The 24684-nt window shown below is 39.9% G+C and overlaps 1 protein-coding gene across 3 annotated transcripts in view; it reads left to right on the top strand.

Moving 5' to 3' along the window:
- usp20 (ubiquitin specific peptidase 20) overlaps positions 1-24684 on the top strand; it is a 73482-nt gene that overhangs the window by 30250 nt on the left and 18548 nt on the right. For 2 of the 3 annotated variants that reach the window (XM_063073614.1, XM_063073613.1), the window contains exons 15-21: positions 2924-2957; positions 6699-6744; positions 8501-8681; positions 9501-9627; positions 16006-16175; positions 18515-18596; positions 19414-19522. In XM_063073614.1, coding sequence (XP_062929684.1) covers positions 2924-2957; positions 6699-6744; positions 8501-8681; positions 9501-9627; positions 16006-16175; positions 18515-18596; positions 19414-19522 — 749 coding nt within the window. The remainder of the gene's footprint in view (positions 1-2923; positions 2958-6698; positions 6745-8500; positions 8682-9500; positions 9628-16005; positions 16176-18514; positions 18597-19413; positions 19523-24684) is intronic. The other variant, XR_010021218.1, reaches the window with a different exon arrangement.

Here is a 24684-nt window from a genome sequence, read left to right as displayed (position 1 = left end):
ATAAAACTTCGGCGAACTTCTATAGATGCACAGTGGAGAGTATCTTGGCTGGGTGCATCATGGCTTGGCATGAAAACACCAATGCCCAAGAACAAAAAAGCCTACAAAAAATGCTGGATACAGCCCAGTTCATCACAGGAAAAGCGCTCCCCCCTCCCCCGCCCCACCCACCACCACGAGCACATCTGCAAAGAGTGCTGCTACAAGAAAACAACATCCATCGTTACGGATCCCACCATCCAGGCCATTTTCTCTTCTCGCTGGAAGGAGGTACAGGATCCCCAGATCCCACACCAGCAGATTCAGGAACAGTTATTGCCCTTCAACCATCTGACTCCTGAACCAGTCTGGACAACTTCATACACTGAACTGATCACTAAAAACAACCTAAGGACTCACTTTCAAGAACAACTTATGTTCTCCATATTATTTATTTATTGTTTGTTTTCATAATGTATTTGCGCAGTTTGTCTTCTGTTGCTTGTCTGTCTTTGTGTGCGGTTTTTCTTTGATTCTCCTGTATTGGAAGGAGGAGAAGATGGCGCGACGCAGTGCGCGCAGCCGTTCCGAATGAATATTGATATGTGTAATTAGGGGTGCCGTGCATCAATCTGGATTTGATGGAGCCAGCCGTGAAAGCGCAGAGGAACATCTGGAGAAACTTCTGAAATGTCTGCTTCGCTTCCGCTGCTACTGTGCGATCGAGAATCTCTGGAGACGAAGGCCCCAATCCTCGGCTTTGCATATCGCCTGTTGCCGGGGCCGGGGTTGAAACGCTCGGCAGAGATGCTGCTCAGTGTCGAATAGGTGGTCGGAGGCTCGGAGTTTTTGGACGGACTTGGAGTCAGACTGCGGTGGGATTCTTCTGGGATGCTGCATTGGCAAGTTGGCGGCGCTGGGGGTTTACCATCTGTGTGAGATGATTGGACTTGCGAGAGACTCTGAGATTTTTACTGTGCCATGGTCTGTTCTTATCAAATTACGGTATTGCTTTGCAGTGTTGTATCTATATGTTATAATTATGTGGTTTTTGTTAGTTTTTAAGTCGGTTTGTTGTATTTTCATGATAATCATTCTGGAAAAACATTTTTATCGTTTCTTATTGCATGCATTACTAAATGACAATAAAAGGGGACTGCGTGTCCTCACAATCATAATAATAATAATTGTATTTCTTTGTTCTTCTGTGAATACTTGCAAGAAAATAAAATTAAGGGTAGTATTTGATGACATATGCATTTTTTGATGATAATTTATTTTGAATTTTGAACATTCAGCTTTAAAATAAGTGCAAGCTTTCATTTTTTGGCTTGTTATTTGGAGAGGTGTTTCTCCTTGTTTACCTTCCTTCCCCACACTTCCCCAATCAAACTATCGGGAAGCAGTGGAATCATCACTGGAAGCATTCCTTTTGATGTGAGTTAATGATAGTGGGCTAAGCCAAAATCATCCGATGGAATTCTTGTAGACTATGACATTTCTTTCACAAGGCTGTCTTTATAAATGACTAGGTTGCTGATTTTTTCCCCCTTAAACAAGTGAACCTGACACAACGGTAAATTTCTGTTTCAAGGAAGATTAAATTTAGCCTTGGAACTATAGAAAGCCTTTTGTTGCAGCTGCTTTAACCACTTGTTTATTTTTGGGTGTTTTGCTTGTATTGATAATACCATAAAAGTAATTCAGTACTGCAGGGAAAAAATAGACAAATAGATGCCTTGTGTTGAACTGAAGGGACTAATGATATTCACGCAACTCTGTTTTTCTTTGGAACTCGACAGATTTTATTCTGCATACATTGCAAAATTGTAAGCTGATTAGTATTTTTACTGCTGTTGGACTGGTGATGTTCTTTTCCCTCTTAGGGTCTGAATCAGGAACTGCAATAATGCAGCGTAGTGAAACATTATCTACTCCTCTAAAGTTATTGAGACATCTTTCTTTATTAGCCATAATATTCTCTATATATTTTGCTTTTAGCCTTTTTTCTATACGACTCTCCAAAAGTTGTGGCTAAATATTGGTTCTTTTACTCATGATTACGATTGCCACTGCACTGTCAGGTGCTGTCTTTAAAAGGAAACACTGAACCAAAGCACCATTTACCAAACAGGCTAGAGATCCCAAGCACTACTTCAAAGTCGAGCAGATTTAGCTCATTGAGTCACAGAGGGAAACAGCGTAGTACTTCAATTTACTAAATCCATGGTGACCACCCACTCACAGCAATCCCACAGTAATTTAATTTTTATTCTCCCTACCTTCTTATCACATCCCCCCCCCCACACCAATATATTTGTTTTCACCAACATGCAAGTGGCATTTTACAGAGGCCAATTAATATACCAACTCCCTTGGAATGTGGGAGAAAACTGGATTACGTGATGGAAACCCAGGTGGTCATAGAGAGAATGTGCAGACCCTACACAGACAGCACCCCAGATCTCTAGCACAGAGACCATACCTCTACCAGCTACGTCACTGTGACACTGTGAAGAGATGGAAAGATGCTCAAATGGAGCATAGAGGTGGCCGTAGGCTGGTCAGATTAAATAGTCAGTCTTTGGGCCATGTATCCTATTTGGTCCTGACTATCCTGGAAAAAAAAACATAGAATCTAATCACTGCCTCAATGGAATTAGCTGGTTTCCTGTTATAATTCTTAATGTACAATAAAACTTCAAAAGTATTTCATTGGAAGGCGGTGATTTTACAAAAGATCTGGCATAAAAGTGTGTGATTCTCTTGTATCTTCCTTCTATATGCATGATCTATTGAATATCTTGCTTTTATTGCTAAATGGAAATGAGTTTCAATTTCATTCTGTTTTTCATGTAGTTTAATTATCAGTGGTCAGTATTTTGTTATTTGAATTCTAAAAATGGATGTCATCAAGCAATTTTTCCATGGTTTTGTGTTGCAGGTGACAACATGTACAGCTGTGAAAAATGCAAGAAGTAAGTTAGTTTGAAGACATTTTTGCTTTTCCTAGTGTCATTTCTCCATTTGTTTTGTTGTTTCTAATCTTTTTTTATTGAAACAAGTTATTGATATTGGCTATTTGAGCCATTCTACAATGTACAGTGGCATACTTCAGATTTCCGGTCAAGATCTCGCCTGCGTACAACACTCCTTCGGTCAACATCTTCTGGATAGATCATGAAAGCAAATATTTCACTTATTTTATGTCTTTTACATTTGGTTTTTCATCTTGGATATGATTCTAGAACTGTTGGAGCCTGTGATTTGCTGTTTGGAGATCATTTGGGTGTTCCAGTGCTCAGTAGTCTCTGAGAAGATCCCGGAAGGCAGAGGCAGCATATGCAAACCTCATGGTGGGCAGGCTGCAAGACAGCGTGCGAGCTGATTACAGCTTCCATTGTTCACTGACTAAAGCAACGAGGGAGATTGCAACATCTAGGCGAATGCGTCGTTTATGTGCTTCAGCGCTCTGCCGCCTCCAAGAGGATTCTGGGAGACAGGCAGAGTGCGTGAACCTAGTAGTTGGCAGGCTGCGGGATGGCGCGTAAGCAGATGTTGACTCCATTTAGCTGATTAAAGCTTCCATTGTTGGCTGATTAACGCGATAAGGGAGATTGAAACATCGAGGAATGCCACTGGAATGTGGAAGGTGAGCTCTGGCTGCCTGTCTTTTGATCATTTTGCTACCAAAGAGGGGAGAGCCTGCTGCCGTTCCCAGAGAATGCTACCCAGGTTTTCTGCGTTTTGGATGTGGACTTGAACTATAGACTTTTTTTTTTCCCAGTCTTGTACGTTTTTATATTCTGTATTTTTCACCCGATCTTCCTCAATTTTTTTTTGTCGGGGAGGAGGATTTGAGACTCTGTGCCTGTTCCATTTAGTTTTTTTTGTGCGGGAGGAGGGATTTTGGGGCTGCCTTTCTTTTCTTTCTTGGTTTCATGGCTACCCACAGAAGAATTTCAGAGTTGTATACGTACTTAGATAATAAATTAACCTTTGAAGTACAGATTTCCCCTGCCATCTGAAGGTAGAGCGTTCCTATGAAATGGTTCGTAAGCCAAAATGTCGTAAAGCGAAGAAGCAATTACCATTTATTTATATGGGAAAATTTTGTGAGCGTTCGCAGACCCAAAAATAACCTACCAAATCATGCCAAATAACACATAAAACCTAAAATAACAGTAACATATAGTAAAAGCAGGAATGGTATAATAAATACACAGCCTATATAAAGTAGAAATACTTCTCTACAACGATTGCCTGCACAGATCTCCGTAGCGAAAATCTCACGCAAGCGCTCTCGGCAGAAAATATCACGCAAGCGCTGTTGGCATAAACACACTGTCCAGTAACCTTTAAACTATGAAGCTGCCAAATCTACCATATAACACGTAAAAATACACAGCCTATATAAAGTAGAAATAATGTATGTACAGTGTAGTATCACTTACCGGAATCGGGAAAACAGCTTGCCGAGCACACTGATGATGGTGTGTTAGACTGAGTCGTCGCAGGTTGGGGTGGTGCAGTGGCTCCAGGCTGCCGACTGATACATTGTCGCGAAGAACGCAGTGGTAGCCGGGAGGCACACAGCACATCTTTATTAGAAAAGCCAAAATAAACATGCTAATTAATTACGTGCTGCCCGGCACGTAAATGTTGGCGCAGATCAGTGCCAATTGCATCACCTCTGATCTGGGCCGACAATTATGTGTTGGCGGCACCTAATTAATTAGCATGTTTATTTCGGTTTTTTTCTTAAAGATGTGTTGTGTGCCTCCCGACTACCGCTGCATTCTCCGCGAATCGGTACAGTATCTGTCCAGGGCCCGGGGGTTGGGGTGGTGGGACACGGGGGTGTCATCTCATCCATTGCTTCACTTTCACTACTGCATTCGGTTTCAATTGTTATCCTTTCCCCTTCCAATTGCATCAGCTCTTCATCTATCAGTTCTTGGTCATGAGATGCCAAAACCTCTTCAACATCATCTTCGTCAGCTTCCACAAGCCAAACTCACTTTGTCCTTGCTTCGTTCACCACAATCGAAATGCTTAATTATGTCTAGTTTTACGCTAAGTGTAACACCCTTACGAGCTCTTTCAGGCTTTTCCGATACCTTAGAACTCATCTTGCAAATGGCTGCTCAATGCGACGTGTTTAAGCAATGCCGTTCCGAATCCGGGGGAGAGCGGCTGCTTGGGGTGCGCGCTGCCTTTTATCGCGTGCTGCCTTTCTTCGTAACAGTGAAAACACCTTCTGAAAGCGAAAACAGGGTACTAATGTAGGTCTTTCGTAACAGTGAGATTTCGTAAAGCGGGGGACACCTGTACAGTGTCAGTCATGAATCAGTTGCCTTTTGCCTCCAAGTCTGAAGTCTGCTTTTTCAAGCATGCTTTAAAAATCCAAGCTACCACTTCCAATGATAATGCTGTCTTTTGGATGGAATATTAGATCAAATGTGCCCATGAAGGAGCCCACGGTAACATTTTGAAGACAAACCTGCAGAACTTTGCAGGTGTCTAAGTGAATAGATATTGTTTGTCTAGCTTAATAATTAAAAAAAAACGATCATTTGATCTGATCATGGGAACTCGGTGTGAGAAAATTGGCTACAACATTTTCCACATTACAATGAGGACGACATTCAGCAATACCTCAAAAAGTGCTGCTTTTAAAAGACATTTTAATATTATGCAAGTTTTTTAGAAGGATCATCAAATTGTAATGCTGCTAAATTGGTTCTTCATAAAACAATGTTTAATAATGGACATTATTTAATCAGTAAATCTTTAAGTCATTCTCAAGATAAAACATGGTGTGTTTTTACTGAGAATATGAAACTTATAAATGGAGACAGGAGCAATTTTGTTTTATGCCAGTTAAAATAGTTCACTAGAGTACATGTTCTTCATTATATGAAGATGAATTGAGAGTGTAAATGAGAACATGAATTGTACCATTATGGTTGGTCTGTATAGAATCATACAGTACAGGAGAAAGGGAATTAGCCTTCGAGTGCAGGCTAACACTTTGCAGAGTGATCCTGCTTTCCATAACCTTGCAGAGTATTTGCTCCCAAGTGCTTTCCAGTTGACTTGTTTCTGTAAGCCATGAAGGCATTGAGTTCCACTCTTTGCAGTTTTTTTGTTTTAGAAAGTAGTGTTTTTTCCTTGCATGATCTTTGTACAGTTTGCTCATCACTTGAAATATGTGTTGCCTTGTCTTTACAGCATCTGCAAATGCGAAAAGTAGATCTCTATCAAATCTCCATCTATACTTCTTAGATCTTTCATCCCTGTAATTGTTCTTTTGAATATCATCTTTACGACTGTCACATAGATCCTAAAAGCTTGATACTCAGAGCTATTCTGTCACTTATGAAGATTTCTGTACAAAACACCTTGTACTTATGTTTTCCATATTATCACTCCTCATTCTTTCTACAAAGATAATATCACTTCACAATTTAAATTTCACCCATTTCTTGTCTGTTTGTTCTGATAGCTTTCCTTTGTCTTCCAACAGTCTATTATTATACTTCTCATTGTATTACACGTTTGATGCTGCCTGGAAATGTTGAAGTTTTACCCTACACATCCATTTCCAAGTATCTGTCTCAAGAAAAAACTTAACAGCTGTACCATCAATATTCTGTGAGGGCATCGTATTTATTGCATTTATGTAATGGTTTTATTTTCCTTGTATCCCATGTCAGGTTAAGGAATGGAGTCAAATATTGTAAAGTCCTCAAACTTCCAGAGGTAGGTGATAAAAATAATCTTTAAAATTACTAAAATCTTTTGTTACTGATGTGGTTATCCAATTTATTAATCATTTATTCTTTAAAGCCATTCATATTTATACCTAAGCATTCCCTTTGTAAATTGGTACATTCTGCTTACAAACCTGCTGACACAATTTATAAGTTCCCTGGTTATGAAAGGGTCGAAAATGTATGTAATCCGCAGCAGCCGGCAAATCCATACTTATAACATACATCAAAGTTGCTGGTGAACACAGCAGGCCAAGCAGCATCTGTAGGAAGAGGTGCAGTCGACGTTTCAGGCCGAGACCCTTCGTCAGGACTAACTGAAGGAAGAGTGAGCAAGGGATTTGAAAGTTGGAGGGGGAGGGGAAGATCCAAAATGATAGGAGAAGACAGGAGGGGGAAGGATAGAGCCGAGAGCTGGACAGGTGATAGGCAAAAGGAGATACGAGAGGATCATGGGACAGGAGGTCCGGGAAGAAAGACAAGGGGGGGGGGTTGACCCAGAGGATGGGCAAGAGGTATATTCAGAGGGACAGAGGGAGAAAAAGGAGAGTGAGAGAAAGAGAAACCTGAGTGTGGCTTCATCTTTACAGTAGAGGAGGCCGTGGGTAGACATGTCAGAATGGGAATGGGATGTGGAATTAAAATGTGTGGCCACTGAGAGATCCTGCTTCCTCTGGCGGACAGAGCCTCCAACCTTCAGGTTGGAGGAACAACACCTTATATTCCGTCTGGGTACCCTCCAACCTGATGGCATGAACATCGACTTCTCTAACTTCCACTAAGGCCCCACCTCCCCCTCGTACCCCATCTGTTACTCATTTTTATGCACACATTCTTTCTCTCACTCTCCTTTTTCTCCCTCTGTCCCTCTGAATATACCTCTTGCCCATCCTCTGGGTCAACCCCCCCCCCCTTTGTCTTTCTTCCTGGACCTCCTGTCCCATGATCCTCTCGTATCCCCTTTTGCCTATCACCTGTCCAGCTCTTGGCTCTATCCCTCCCCCTCCTGTCTTCTCCTATCATTTTGGATCTCCCCCTCCCCCTCCAACTTCCAAATCCCTTGCTCACTCTTCCTTCAGTTAGTCTTGACGAAGGGTCTCGGCCTGAAATGTCGACTGCACCTCTTCCTACAGATGCTGCTTGGCCTGCTGCGTTCACCAGCAACTTTGATGTATGTTGCTTGAATTTCCAGCATCTGCAGAATTCCTGTTGTTTGCGTTTAAATCCATACTTGTGTTTTTTTTTATATGTGTAGGAGTATACACAAGTTGGTGTTCATGAACTCTGGAAAATCTGCATTTATTGCCCATCACATTTCTTCCTGCCTTGAAAATATTGTGTATTGAGAACAGCATTACTATTGTAATAAAACATTTTATATTTGTGACCACTGAAATAATTTAATAGTAATGTAATACCTGTAAAGTTATCAAGGCTTGCTTTGTGTACAACATGGTAATATATTTATACTTGGGCTGAAGGGTCTGTTTCCATGCTATATTGCTCAAGGTTAGAATATCAGCAGAAATTTGGTTCATGAAAATCATTTGACAACCACATTACATTAGTTGGCATAGAAAATTAATTGGCAGTGTTAGTATTTGCATTAGTAAATGTTGACACAAAACTATAATCAAGAGTCTCGCCAGAACAGATTAATGTTTGTTTTCATAATGTGCAAATATACACAAGCTTTGTAATCAGAATTAAATTAGTGGTAATTTTGAATCTTTATTTACTTACAGATCCTTTGTGTTCATTTGAAACGCTTTCGCCATGAAGTGATGTATTCCTTTAAAGTAAATAGCCACGTGTCTTTCCCACTGGAAGGCCTTGATCTTCGACCCTTCCTCTCAAAGGAGAGCCCTTCTCAAATTACAACCTATGATCTTTTATCAGTTATCTGTCATCACGGGACTGCAGGCAGTGAGTAAAGAGAACATAATTCTTTGAATCAGATCACATGAGACTTATAGAAGACACTTAATTGACTAAAAATTGATAAATCTACACATCTCTTTATCCTATTGAATTATGCCTGTTGCTCATTTCCAGATTTCTGAATTTCCTGCAGGTGCTCAAGTTTCCTTCCATATTGCAAAAACGTATGGGTTTTTAGGTTAATTGGTCACGTGGTTGTAATTGACTGACATGGGCTCATTGGGCCAAAAGGTCCTGTTACCATGCTGTATCTCTAAATAAAATAAAAATGTCTGAAACAGACTGCCTCAACATACCTCAATGCTGGTGGTCAGCTGGAGTCTGCTTGAGCAATGGAGATCAGATATAATCTTGCGTTCCCATTAATTTTGTGAGACTAATGTGTTTTAGTCTTCTAATTTAAGATCTATCCAACATTTAACATGCAGAATGTATAAAGAGCTTTCTCCAAACTTCCAGGCTCAGAAAAATTCAAGTAGATAATCAGTGAGTAAGAAATATAAATTCTACTCCTCTGAATTCAGAAGTTCTCAGATTCAAATTATTATTTTTTTTTAAGTATTAAATCCCCACTTTGGTTAATTACAATAATTGGACATTTGAATTGAGCAGCCTATGGAATGTGTTTGAATTTTCAGGAGGAGATGAAATCCAAATTGAAGGTGGCCAGGTTGCAGGGCTTGAAGCGGACTGCTTGGGCGGTCGTGCTTTAAAGTTTTAAGGAAGAGATATCATATAATCTTGTGATAGAGATTTTTACTATGTTTGTAATACAAATTTATGCTAAGACTTGTGTCTTTACAGGTGGCCACTACATAGCCTATTGCCAGAATGTAATTAATGGTCAGTGGTACGAATTTGATGACCAGTATGTCACTGAAGTCCATGAGACAGTTGTACAGAATGCTGAAGCTTATGTCCTTTTCTACAGGTGAGAAACACACTTGAAAATGGTTGAAATATGCATTTGAAACTTAATGACAAACGTGAAAAAATCTGCAGATGCTGAGAATCCAAAGCAACACCCACCCACCCACCCCCCCCTTGAGGAACTCATCAGGCCCGGCAGCATCTATGAAGAAGAGTAAACAGTTGGTGTTTTGGACCGAGACCCTCCATCGGGTTTGCTTTTTTCCATAGGTGCTGGCTGGTTTGACGAGTTTCTCCAGTATTTTTTGTGTGTTGCTTAAAATCTAATAACTTCAGAGACTTGTGCAAATAATCTACCTAGTACTGCTCTGAGGGAGTGTTTAGCTGTTTAAAGTGGCATTTTGCGAGACAATGCATGAAGTCAAAGCCAAACTGCTCTTTTGTGAAGTCATAAAAGATGCCACAGGGTCTTTTGAAGAAGACCATGTAAGCCCATCCGTATTTCCCTGTTGAGAAGAGTGGCATGGTAGTGTAAAGGTTAGCATAACACAATTAATGTGCCAGAAACATGAGTGTAAAGAGTTTGTACTTTCTCCCCGTAACCACATGGGTTTCCTCCTGGTGCTCCAGTGTTCTCCCGCATTCCATCCAATGTACAGGTTACTAGGTTAGTTAGTCAGGTGGTTGTAATTGGGCAGAATGAACAATTTGGACCGGAAGGGCCAGTTATCATGCTGTAGCTCTAAATAAAAAATAGAATAAAGATGACTGAAACAGACTACTTTATCATGCCTCAGTGCTGGTGAAGGCTCCTGATGAAGGGCCTTGGCTCAAAATGTCAGCCCCTCCACAGATGTTGTGTGACTTGCTGAGTTCCTCCTGCATTTTGTGTGCATTGCTTAAGATTTTCTGCAGAATTTCTTGTAATTGTGTTCATTGTTGTAATGTTGTTTTTGTGAAACCTTGCTGATGACTGTGTTTCCTACGTTCCAAATCTACTACACAATCTATAATAGCTAAAATGAGTTTGGGATGCATGTTGGCAAGTCTGTGCTTATGGAACATAACAAAATAGGAACAGGAACAGGCCACTTGTTCCCACAAGTCTGCCCCACCATTCAATATTATTAAGGCGGAACCAACGCATTTTCCTCACCTCGTTTGTACAAGTTTCCCATGCCCCACAATCTTATGTTTAAATGTCCACAATAACCTAGCCTCCACAATTTTCTAGAGTGGAGAATTCCAACGATTCACTACCCTCTGCACCCCAGTTTTAAATGCTTGCTTGCATTCTGGTAAGATTGTTTCACTAGTGGAAGCATCATATCATTTGCCTCATCATGCCCCCTGAGGAGCTAATGTCAGAAAAAATTACCCCTCATTTTTCTAAACTCCTGAAAATGTATATCTAATTTATTTAGCTGCTTATGATAGAATACTGTTATGTAGATTGGCTCCATTAAATCCATCTCAAAATGATACAAATTCTACAGGAAAAACACTACTGATATGAATATTTCAGATTCATTAACTTGGATTCCTGGGATGGCAGGACTTTCATATGAAGAAAGACTGGATGAACTGGGCTTGTACTTGTTGGAATTTAGAAGATTGAGGGGGGATCTGATTGAAACGTATAAGATCCTAAAGGGATTGGACAGGCTAGATGCAGGAAGATTGTTCCCGATGTTGGGGAAGTCCAGAACGAGGGGTCACAGTTTGAGGATAGAGGGGAAGCCTTTTAGGACCGAGATTAGGAAAAACTTCTTCACACAGAGAGTGGTGAATCTGTGGAATTCTCTGCCACAGGAAACAGTTGAGGCCAGTTCATTGGCTATATTTAAGAGGGAGTTAGATATGGCCCTTGTGGCTACGGGGGTCAGGGGGTATGGAGGGAAGGCTGGGGCGGGGTTCTGAGTTGGATGATCAGCTATGATCATAATAAATGGCGGTGCAGGCTCGAAGGGCCGAATGGCCCACTCCTGCACCTATTTTCTATGTTTCTATGTACTGTATAATTAATTACCACATCATACACTTAATATAGTTTTTAATCACTCAATTCCCTGATTTTTCAAAAAACATATTTAGTTCCTTTTTAAGTACTGCCAGGGAGGGGAATTTCAGATATTAGCCAGCCTCTACATGAAGAAGTTCCTGTGCACCTTATTTTTAAATGACTTGCCTCACCTTGTTACTATGTGCCTCAATTCAATATTCTCCCACGAGTGGAGACATTTCAGCATCCATCCTGTCATACCTTTAAGGATTTTGTATGTTTCAATAAAATCACCTTTTCAAAATCAAAGTTAATTTTTTACAAAAGTACAGATATGTTACCATGTACTACCCTGAGATTAATTTTCTTGCAGGCATTTACAGGAAAATAAATAAAATAGAATTTATGAAAAACTATACATAAAGACTGACAGACAACCAGTTTGCAAAATAAGACAAATTGTGCAAATTTAAAAAAATAATACTGAGAACATGAGTTGTAGAGTCCTTGAAAATGAGTCTAGGTTGTGGATTCAGGTAAGTTTTGGTGAGTGAAGTTATCCACATTTGTTCAGGAGTCTGATGGTTTTAGGGTATTAACTGTTTCTGAACCTGGTGGTTTGAGACCCAAGGCTCCTGTACCCCTTGCCTGATGGTAGTAGCCTGAATGGTGGGGTCCCTTGATGATAGATACTACTTTCTTGTGTGACAGCTCTCCTTGTAAATGTGCTCAGTGGTGAGGAAGCCTTTAACATAATGGACTGGGTTGTATCCATCACTTTCTGTGGACTTTATCATTCCTGGGCATTGGTATTTCTGTACCAGGCTGTGATGCAACCAGTTAGGAATCTGTGCATCCATAGAAGTTTATCAAAGTTTTAGATATCATGCCAAATCTACACAAACTTCTAGAAACTTCTTCAAGAAATACAGAGTAAGCTGCTTCTGGTAGCTCAACCCTATAATCAGCGAATTTCTTTGGAATACCTCCAATGCCAGTATAGCCTGTCATAAATAGTGAGACCAAAACTGTGCACAGTATTCTGTAGGTGGCCTCACGGGTATCCTGTATGGTTGTAAAAAATATGTCCATATTTCTAAAGTCCAATCCTCTTGCATTAAAGGGCAATATGCTACTTGTTTGAATTCTTCCAATTAAGGTCCTGCCCCAACCAAAGTACCTAAACAATGTTGATCAGAATCAGGTTTATTATCACTGGTATGTGTCGTGAAATTTGTTAACTTAGCAGCAGCAGTTCAATATATAAAATAGAGGAAAAATAAATATCTAAATCAATTACAATATATGTATATCGATTAAAAATCATGCGAAAACAGAAATAATATATATTGAAAAATAAGGTGGTGTTCATGGGTTCAATGTCCATTTAGAAATTGGATGGCAAAGGGGAAGAAGCTGTTCCTGAATCACTGAGTCTTCAGGCTTCTGTACCTGTTACCTAATGGTAACAGTGAGAAAAGGGTATGCCCTGGGTGCTAGTGGTCCTTAATAATGGACGCTGCCTTTCTGACACACTGCTCCTTGAAGATGTCCTGGGTACTTTGTAGGCTAGTGCCCAAGATGGAGCCGACTAAATTTACAACCCTCTGCAGTTTCTTTCAGTCTTGTGCAGTAGTGCCCTCCCCCGTTACAGACAGTGATGCAGCCTGTCAGAATGCTCTCCATGGTACACCTATAGAAGTTTTGAGTGTATTTGTTGACATAACAAATCTCTTCAAACTCCTAATGAAGTATAGTCGGTGTCTTGCCTTCCTTATAGCTGCATTGATATGTTGGGACTAGGTTAGATCCTCAGAGATCTTGATACCCGGGAACCTGAAACTGTCTCCACTTCTGAGGAAAAATGGTGGAGGCCAAGAGTGCTGGTGAAAATGGGTTTCTGTTTTCAGGAAAAGTGGGCAGATGGGAAATTGGGGGAAACAAGAAAAGATCTTGAGCAATTTGAAGAGATCAGAGTTGTTAATAACATCCGTGAGATAATCCATTCCTTCTCAACCTCTGTGCATCGTTGATGAATTTAATTGTAACATCAATCTCAAATATCTCTTCATCATCCCTGGTAATAGCTGTCTAATCTCAAGCAAAGAATTTCTTGCTGTGGCTCTCTTCCCACACCTGGATGGTTGTCACTTGTATCGCTCAAGATCTCTTCTTGGCTCCCCCAATTTCTCAACTGCCCACTTTTCCTGAAAGCAGAAGCCATTTTCAACAGCACTCTTGGCCTCCACTATTTTCCTCATTACACCCCTCCCATAGTCTAAATTTTCAGACTTGTCTATCTTTGATAACTGGAGAAGCAAACATTTCTTTTAATTAAATATTTGTAAAGTCTGATTCCACAGACTCTGTCCTAACCCTGGGAACTATATAAAAAAAGAATCATTCATTAGCAATTTTATTTGTGCAGATGGGCTTCAGAGGATGCATCTGAATAGTTTATTTTCACCTTTGTAATGTCACCGTACTTTGTACCGGATGGCTACAATTCTCATACGCATTTTTGTTACCTCTATAATTGATTCCAGCCTGCCTTGTCTAAAACCCTTTAGTGGCTGGCTAACCCTTCACCCTGTGTTTGCTGGCCTGCATTGATTCACAATTAAGCAGATTGATTTTAAACCACTCCACCTTTCTTTCAAATCCCTTAATGACCTTGCTGCTTCCTGTCTCTGAAATCTTAATGCAACCTATTGGTGACAGTGGCCATTCTCCAGTTCTGCCCTTCAATCATACACAAATATTGCCTGCCATTTGTTTGTCCTTTAGGGCTACCATCTCTGAAAGTTCCTTTCTAAACCACTTGGCTTTTATTTAATTTTAAGACAAATCCCTGACAACCCTTTTCACATCTCTTTAACACTCAAAGGAAACGTTTTTCCTCACAGGATGGTGTGCATATGGAATGAGCTGCCAGAGGAAGTGGGTGAGATAGGGTACAATAATATCATTTAAGAAACTTCTGGATAGTTACATGGAGGGGAGACATCTGGAGGATATGGGCTGAACACAAGAAATTAACACTAGCTAGGTGGACAACATGGCCAGATGGGCTCATTGGACTTGTATCTGTTCTGTATTGACTATGACATCTACCTATGTGGCTAGCTGTCAAATTTTGGCAACGACAATCTGGTAAACCCCTTCTGCACTTTTGCTAGTGGTGCACTATATAAACAGGAAGTTGTTTTTCATTAAGTATTTATAGTTTCTTAATTAATTTAGTAATCAATTCTGTGATTAGATCCTTGGAGGGAACTTAAAATTGTAAGTTTGATTACTGAGGATTGACTTAAAATTGAACAAATAGACAAAAACTGGAGACATTTTCTCTACATATTTTATGATTATTTGTTCTGGTGAATGACCATTGCCATTAACTATCAGTTTCTGTCTGCAAATGGTACTTAATCTTCTGACTAGCTCCAGAATTTAGTATTTTGCTTTTGTTGGGTATTTATTAGGGGATTAGGAGGAATCAGTACTTGACCTTAAGTATGTTAAAATTTACTCTATTAAATTTTAACTCCATTTAGTGACTGCCAAGTTTTCAGGACTTACAAATTGATTTTACTACAGGAGGTGGGCATTTAAGATTAAATGCTGAAAATATATCTGCCTTTCAAAATTACAGTTGATGCTTGTCACTGATTTTAAGCCACTTATTTATAGTGCAAGCCTGCACACATATTTGAGCTTTAGTTTCCAAATTCTAAAGTACATGTTTGTTTAAATGGACTATGATTAAAAATTAAATACATGTATTTTGAAAACTGATTTGCTGCAAGACACCCAGTACTGAATCACCAGAATTACAGGAAGAGGTTGTCAAGAGAAGCAGGACACGATTATCAGAGCAGATAGACTAGATATTACTTTGAGTTCTCAAAATTTGACGTGTATTTCTTCATGGCCAATTTTTTTTTACCATTCACTTCTGAAGGCTCAAGTTCTCACAGGTTTATATTTGTACAGTTAGTCTTTGTATAATTCTGTAATCAGATGGGTGGATCTTTAATTCTACAAGAGATGGTTGCCTCCACTGAAATGATTCCAGAGTGTCCCTTGTGCATCATAATTGCTTGATAAAAGGATGTGAAAGATGCTGCTCAAAAAGATGCTTTTTACCAATGTTCTAAATGATCCAAGACAACAAATGCCATCTCAGTTACAGAAAATTTTAACTAAGTCAAGTCTAGGTAACATTTCTATGTTTTGTGTATTAATTTGCTGTGCATCTGCAGGAAAACATTTTAAAGGAAGCTATGTATTCTTGTTATCCATTTTGAAACTGATATATAATATGGTTATCCAAAAGGCATTGTATTTTTTTGTGCGGAACAATCAAGATTTTAGAATAACTTGCACTTTTCTACCTTCCTTCTTGTAAGTTGATGTTTCTTTGAATATATTTTTCAGAAAGAGTAGTGAGGAAGCAGTGCGTGAGAGACAAAAGGTCGTAGCTTTGGCCAACTTGAAGGAACCCAGCCTTCTCCAATTCTACATCTCCAGAGAGTGGCTAAATAAATTTAACACCTTTACTGAACCAGGGCCAATCACAAACCACACCTTCCTTTGTTTACACGGAGGTCAGTAGCCTGGGGAAAATGGATACTCTGGCACCTGCATCTGAACAATTTTCATTTTCGTTATCTTTGCCTTGAAATTCCACCCTGCTCTCAGATTTACTTGGTCCTTCTCAGACGTCCGTCTCTCTCTCTCTCTATCTTTCTTCCCCCCTCTCCTTTTATGAACCCCATTGACTGACAGTTATCTTGACTAAACTTCTTCCCACCCTGTCACTTCTTTAAAAAAAAGCTATTCCCTTCTCTCAGTTCCTCAGTCTCTGCCGCACCTTTTCTCAGGATTAGGCTTTCCATTCTCGAACATCTGAGATGTATTTTTTCAAAAACAGCGTTTCCCTTCCATCACTATCAATGCTGCCCTCATCTCATCATCCTGCTGCATTAACAGGGATAGGTTCCCCTTGTCCTTACCTAGCACCCTACTAGCCTCTGTATCCAACACATCATTCTCTGCAACTTCCACTCATCCCTCCCCACTGATCTCTGCCCTGTAAGAGTGACAAGTGCTACACCTACCCCAACACCACCTCCTCACCACCATCCAGGTGAGGCAACATTTCATCTGCAGTCTGTTGGCATCTTCTATAGTATCCAGTACTCCCGGCACAGCTTCCTCTACACTGAAGAGACCTAATGCAGATTGCTAGCCCGCTTTGTCAAGCATCTTTTCTCTGTGTGCCGCAGAAGGCAGGATCTCCCAATGGCTTCCCACTTCAATTCAACCTCCCTTTCCCACACTGACATGTCTGTCCATGTCCACCTCTACTGTTCAATGAGGCCAAACTCGCCTCATATTCTTTCTGGGTTGGCTTGAACCTGATGGCATTCTCTAACGTTCGCTTTCTTTAACTTTCAGTAATTACCCCCGCCCACCCAGCCTTCTCTCTTTTTCCATTTCCCATTCTGTTTACCCTCTCACCTTGCCCATCACATCCTCCTGGGTCTCCTTCCCTTTATTCCATAGTCCACTGGTCCACTGTCCTCTCCTAATAGGTTGCTCCTTCTTCAGCTCTTTAACTCTTCCACCTATCACCTCTAAGCTTCTTACTTCCCTTCCCTCACCTGGTCTTACCTATCACCTGCCAGCTTTCACTCCTTCCTCTCCCCCACCTTCTTATTCTGGCTTCTGCCCCCTTCCTTTCCAGTCCTGATGAAGGGTTTTGGCCCAAAACGTTGACTGCCCTCCATAGATGCTGCCTGACTTGCTGAATTCCTCCAGCATTTTGTGTGTGTTGCCCAAATAATTTGCCTCTTTTTCTCTCTTACATTCTCAGTGTCTCACTCTAGCTCTTTCTCTTGACTTTTTTTTCTTTAATCCTTCTGCTGTTGTGTATATTCAGAACTTATTTCAAGAATAAATTAGGATAGTGTTGGTATCTACTGAGCTGAACAAATGGTTTAGAGGTACGAGTTCAAATCCCTCAATAACAGGATTTAATTTCAAAAAGTTAAATACAGGTATATTTGGGATTTAAAGTGAAATCATTGTCATAACAATGGCCATAAAGCAACTTGGTTATTTATAAAATTCCATCTGGTCTTTTGGGGAAGGAAATCTGTTCTCATTCAGTATGGATTATATATAACTACATACCCACAGCAAAGTATTTGATTCTTAACTGTGATTTGAAATGACCTAACATGTCAATCTGGTACAGAATCATAGCACTGAAACAGGCCCTTCCTCCCATTGAGTTTGGGTCTAAGAAACAGTCTAATCAAAGAAAAGCTGAGAACCACAAATCCTTTACTTTTGCTTCCTTTTGGTGGTTGTTTAAGCTACAAATAGTTGTTTGTAATTATACAAAACCTTCAGTTTGGAAAAAATACTTGAACTAGCTTGTTAAGAATCACCAATCCAGTTGTTTATGTGAAGGTAATGGGGGAAAACAACTGAAAATGAAACTTTACTACTTAAATATCCTGCTGCTTATAATTTTAATTACTGTCGCTCATGTCTGCAAATATCTGAGGGATTATTTTATTGCTTTTCTTGGATGATTTGTTATTCCATTGTAACTTTTATTTGTTGTCAGTAATTGTCAATTTAATGAAAGGACTGTTGTATGTGATAAAGCAGAAGTTAAAAGTTTAGCAACCTGAGACTTTGCTCTAAAACAAATGATTGTAAGTAAACCTCAGACATTCTTAAATTGGAACTTATGTATTTTTGAGCAGTGGAAAGTAGTGGAAGGCGTGCTTATTTGTGTCACCCAAGTGTCAAGTGTCACCCAAAAAGTGCAAAATGTTTAAAGATACTGAACTCTTCCCTCCAATTTGTGCAAAACAGTGTCATGGTCTCCTATTTTCAAAATGACTGTGAGTGCACCTTTTTTTGACAGGTATTCCTCCAAATAAGTACCATTACATTGATGATCTGGTAGTAATTCTTCCCCAAAACGTTTGGGAATATCTCTACAATAGGTAAGTAGAATGAGACTTCTTAGAGTGGACTTTTGAAATTTGTTATCAAAAAAATTAGTGTTTTAACAGCATTTTTGTATTTTTAAAAACAGCGTAGTTAATCATATTGCTAGGTCAGGTTCAGTCTGAGTAACAGCCTGTCATTCCCAAAAGAATTAACTTTTGTTTATTTTTTTTTTCCGTCAGCAATGTTGTTTTGGAGAGGCTGAACAAAAACTACCTAATTCCTCATACAAAATTATATAAGTAATGATTCTATTTTTTATGGCTGGCAACCATTTTAGACTCACTCAGAGCATTGTGTGCATTGCACATTCATGCCTTGGAATGGATATATAGATGTTGATGATTCTAGTATCAGATGAAAGACTGAATAAATCTCAGTTGTGTACAATAGAGATAAATTAAAATTAACATGATTGAGGTCTTTAAAACTGTTAAAAGAATTAGCAGGATAGGCATGACTTCCCTTTAATTTGTTTTAACCCAAGGGAAGGCCTTTATAATTAGAATTAAGCTTTGGGAAAGAAAATCTGACTTAAAATAAAAAGACAAATGGATATTGACATGAGGATATTATACTGATATGAATCCACGATGAAATTATCCCAGAAGATGACAAATGTGATTCAATCAATATATTTAAAAATATCACACATTTGTTTGGAAAGTAAAACTATTGAGGATTAAGGAGATAGTTTGGAGAATTGGGTTTAACGTGATAAAAATATCCTTACCTAACAATAAATTTGGCATTCTTCCTGATTATCTAACAAAATTGCTATATGTCTCAATATTCTTGTCTTGATTGTGGCAGGTTTGGAGGTGGTCCTTCTGTGAACCATTTATACATCTGTTCCATTTGCCAAGTAGAAATTGAGGCACTTGCTAAAAGGAGGAAAATGGAAGTAGACACTTTCATAAAGGTCAGAGATCACTGTGCATCAATATAAAGGGAGGGGAGGGCTAGATTTTTTCACAGAATTTTACGATTGTTAATTGTAGAATGACCTTAAATATTTGAGAACATTGAACTAGTTTTAATCAATAATTATTAAAATCATGGTACAACTGATAAATGTTTCTACATCTCACACCCATGCATCACATCAAAGAGTGCGTTCTGCTCCTAATTTCTGTCTCAGCCCCTGTCTTGAGCCAGAGTTGGAGTACAGCCTTGGATACATTCCCCCATTCCAGCAGTTGGCAATCATAAAACAATGGCTCAGTAAACCTGATGAATGAAATATAACTTCTGTACTTACAAATGTATGCTGCATTGCTCTGAAATGAAATTGAGTACATTGGATATAGATTGAGTTTCAGCAAAAGAAGTTTCTTTTTAGTGGGTATGACCCAACAAAAGGAGACTGAATAATGTTCTCAGGATAGCTATTATTGGAAAGAATGTTATTATTTATTAGAAAAGTGGTTTTCAGATGCAATCCCTTGTTCTGCCTTATAAACTTACCAGAGCCATTATGGTATGAGCACTGTTTTTGAACTCGCTTGCAATTGCTATTTTGTCTGTATTCTTACAAAATTCAATGATTTATCATTTTAATTCTTCATCCAACCAAGGAAATGTTCAGGTGTGAAAGAGGTCCAAGGAGAATGTGGAGGAATGGCAGTTGGGTGGTGTTTCGGATGATTTGAGTTCATATACTCATCATTAAATTGCCATGGACAGGAATGTAAAATAATCAGAAAGGGTAATTGAAAGTTGTACTATAGAAGTCTCTATAAAAAGGATTGAGGATTTTACTACAGAAACAGAAAGATGCACTTAGATCAAACCACAAGTAGAGTGTATGCATTCGGAACATGATTATGGGGAGATTTGAATGGAATTTTGAAGATATTAAGGAAATCGAATAAATTGGATACAGAGCAACTATTTCCATGGTTCGAGAGTGTAGGACGAGGGAACATATTCTAAAAATAGTACCATACCATCCTGAAATGAAACTTGTATGTAAGAAATTACTGTAGAAATATGAAATTCTGTTCTGTGTACAGGTGTAAAACTTTAAAAATGCATAATTTAAGCATTAAAGCTAATTGCAGCCTCTTTTAAAAAAATCTCACCCAAAGTGAAAGAAATACTGAGAGCACCTCATTTAGTTCCCAATCAGGCAGTGTGTTAATTAAATGAAGAAAATTTCTAATTTATGTACCACACATAAAAATTACTGGTGAACGCAGCAAGGCAGGCAGCAGGCCAGACGAAGGTTCTCAGCCCAAAACGTCGACTGTAACCTCTTCCTACAGATGCTGCCTGGCCTGCTGCGTTCACCAGCAATTTTTATGTGTGTTGCTTGAAATTCCAGCATCTGCAGATTTCCTCGTGTTTGCGGTTGTAATTTATGTAGTGTTTTAGAACAGATTAGAGAAGTTCATGGGTATAATTTCACTGTGACACTAGTTGGAAACTGTTAGTGTGTTAACTTTAAACTTAAGATTTTTGGATTTTAGTTGAGCAAAGTTATTAAGAGATCACTTGGAATGGTAGAGCAGATCTAAGGGCCCAAATAGCTTATTGCTATTCCTAAATTCATAGTCATAAGCACAGAAACAGGCCCTTTGGCCCATCTAACCTGTGCCAAACTACTAATCTGACCAGTCCCATCGACCTACACATGGACCATAGCCTTCCATACCCCTCTCATCCATATACTTATTCAAATTTCTCTTAAATGTTGAAATTGACCCTGTATCCATAACACGGCTGGCAGCTCGTTCCACACTCTTAACACCCTCTGAATGAACAAGTTCCCCTTCATGTTCCTGCTAAACATTTCACCTTTGACTCTTAACCCATCACCCCAAATTGTAGCTTCTCTCAACCTCAGTGGAAAAAGCCTACTTGCATTACCCTATCTATACTACTCAATTTTGTGTTCCTCTATCAAATCTCCTCTCAATTTTTATAGATTCCTCAATTACACTTGCACATCATGACATTCTTTCAGATCTGAATGGCAGATTTCTGGTAATTACTGGGTTACTTTCTACTAACCCAATTTACTATGTCATCTTGAATGCCAAGCCACTGAACCTTCTTAACCAACCTCTCAGGCGGTACTTTGTCAAGGGCCTTGCTAAAGTCCACGGAGACAACATCCACTACCTTGCTTTCATCAACTTTCCAGGTAACTTCTTCAAAAAACTACAAAATTAGAGACAACCTCTGATGCACAAAGCTATGTTGACTATCTCTAATCCAAATACTCATATATCTGGTCCCTTAGAATAACTTTCAGTAACTGGCCCATTACTGATGTCAGGACACAGGCCTATAATTTCCTGTCTTATTCTTAAAGCCTTTCTTAAACAACGGAACAATATTAACTATCCTCCAATCCTCTGTCATCCCACCCTACTGGGTAAGGATGTTTTAAATATCTCTGCTTGGGCCACTGCAACTTATGGACTACAGAGTCCAAGGGAGTACCTTTTCAGGCCCTGGGGATTTATCCTCACTAATTTGCCTTAAGACAGCAAACACCACCTCCTCTGTACTCCGTATAGACCTTGCTTCTGCATTGCCTCACGTCCATAGACTCTTTGTCTGCCTCCCAAGCAAATACAGATGCAAAAAATCTATTTAAGATCTTTTGGTTCCACACATAAATTACCACTCTGATCTTCCAGAAGACTAATTTTATCCCTTTTGCATTTATTATATCTGTAGAAGCCCCTAGGATGTCTCCTTCACCTTATGTGCTATAGCACCTTCATGTTTTCTTTTAGCTTTCATAAATTCTTTCTTAAGTGTTCTCTTGCAGTTCTTGTATTCCGCAAGTACCTCCTTTCTTCCTGCTTGTCTATACCTGCTGTGCACCACCTTCTTTTTCTTAACCAGGGCCTCAATATCTCCTGAAAACCAGGGTTGCCCGAACCTGTTTTCCATGCCTTTTATTCTGACACGAACATTTACAGAAACTCTATACTCTCAAAATTTCATTTTTGAAGGCCTCCCACTTACTAAGTACACCTTTGCCAGAAAACCTATCCCAATCCTCACATGCCAGATTCTTTTAATAGCATCAAAACTGGCCTTTTTCCAATTCAGAATCTCAACTCGAAGACCAGACCTATCCCTTTCCATAAATACCTTGAAACTATTGGCATTAAGATTATTAGATGCAAAGTGTTCCCCTACATTAACTTCTGTCATCTGCCCGATCTTATTCTCTAAGAGGAGATCTAGTGTCACACTGTCTCTAGTTGGGACATCTTGATTATGGAAACCTTCCTAAACACATCTGACAAACTCTTTCCCATCCAGCCCTTTCACAGTATGGGAGTTGCAGTCAATAAGTGGAAGGTTAAAATCACCTATTATAACCTTATATTTTTCACGACAGTCTGCGGTCTATTGTGTGTTCTTTGATATAATCTCATTAATGTGGTCATACCTTTCTATTCCTCAGTTCTACCCATAAAGTCTCATTAGACGAGCTGTGTGGTCTGTCCTCTCTGAGCACTGCCATGGCATTTTCCATGACTATGCCACCTTTAACCCTATAATCCCTGCAACTCTATCACATCTAAAACAATGGAACCCTGGAATATTGAGCTGCCAATCCTGCCCCTCCTGCAATTGTCTCACTAATGGCTACACTATTATAACTCTACGTGATGATCCTTAAGCTCATCCGCCTTTCCTACAATACTCCTTGCTTTGAAATATACACAGCTCAGAACTTCAGTCCCACCATGTTCAATCCTTTGATTCCTGACCTTGTATGTAGGCTTAACAACATTTTTCTCCACCAGCACTCCAATATCTGCTCTGGCACTCTGGTTCCATTCCCCTGCAACTTTAATTTAACTCCCCCGCCCCCAATGCAACGCTAGCAAGCTTTCCCACTGGGATATTAGTCTCCCTCCAGTTCAGGTGCAAAATGGCCCTTCTGTACAGGTCCCACCTATCTTGGAAGAGAGCCCAATGACCCAAAAATTTGAAGCCCTCCCTCCTGCACCAACTCCTTAGCCACATATTAAATTATATGATCTTCCTATTTCTGGCCTCATTAGCACATAGAATAGGTAGCAATCCAGCGATCACAACCCTGGGGAACTGTCCTTTAACTTAGCACCCAACTCCCTGAACTCACTTTGCAGGACCTTGTCACCCATCCTATCAATGTCATTGGTACCGATATGTACCACAACCTCTGACTGCTCACCCTCCCATTTAAGAATGCTATGGACTTGATCCGAGATGTCCCCGACCCTGACACCCGGAAGGCCATAAACTATATGGGAATCTCATTCTTATCCACAGAACTTCCTTTCTGTTTCCCAATCAATGAATTCGCTGTCACTATAGTTCGCCTCTTCTCTCCGCTTGCCTTATAAACCACAGAGCCAGATTCAGTGTCAGAGACATGACCACTGTGGCTTTTCTCTGTGAGGTCATTCCCCCTCCCCACCAGTATCCAAAGTAGTATATCTGTTGTTGAGGGGAAGAGCCACAGGTGAATTCTGCACAGGCTGCCTCTTGCCTTTCCCCCCTCCTGACTATCCCCCTGTTACCGTGTTCTACACCTTGGGCGTAACTACCTCCTTGAATGTTCAGTCTGCCAACCTCTCAGCTGTCCGAATGATTTGGAATTTATCCAGTTCCAGATCCAACTCCTTAATATAGTCTGTTAGAAGCTGCAGCTGGATGCACTTCTTGCAGACGTAGTCATCAGGGACACTGGAGCTCTCCCTGCCTTCCTACATCCTGCAAGAGGAGCATTCCACTATCCTGCCTGGCATTTCCATTGCTCTAAGTGTACAGTAAGAAAGAAGGAAATAATAAATAACAAAAAAAATCTATCTGCGGCCAATGCCTCTTCTCACCAAAGCCTCGAACTAAAGCTTCCATTTCCCACTCAGTACTGTCCCGCTCACACAATGGCCTCTCCGCTGAAACCTAACTTCCCATGATTGGTCCTTGCCAGGTGCCTAGTTATGCGCAATCCAATATCTTCTTGGGAAATGGCGGACAAAATGTGTCAGCTACTTCCACTTGCTTCTTTCAAACACTCTTTCCCACTACGCAATCAGATGATTCCTCAGGGTTATGGCATGC

Source organism: Mobula hypostoma, chromosome 21 (assembly GCF_963921235.1).
Source record: "Mobula hypostoma chromosome 21, sMobHyp1.1, whole genome shotgun sequence".
NCBI lineage: Eukaryota > Metazoa > Chordata > Chondrichthyes > Myliobatiformes > Myliobatidae > Mobula > Mobula hypostoma.
Note: the sequence above shows the minus strand (reverse complement) of the source record. Positions and strands in the feature narration are given on the sequence as shown.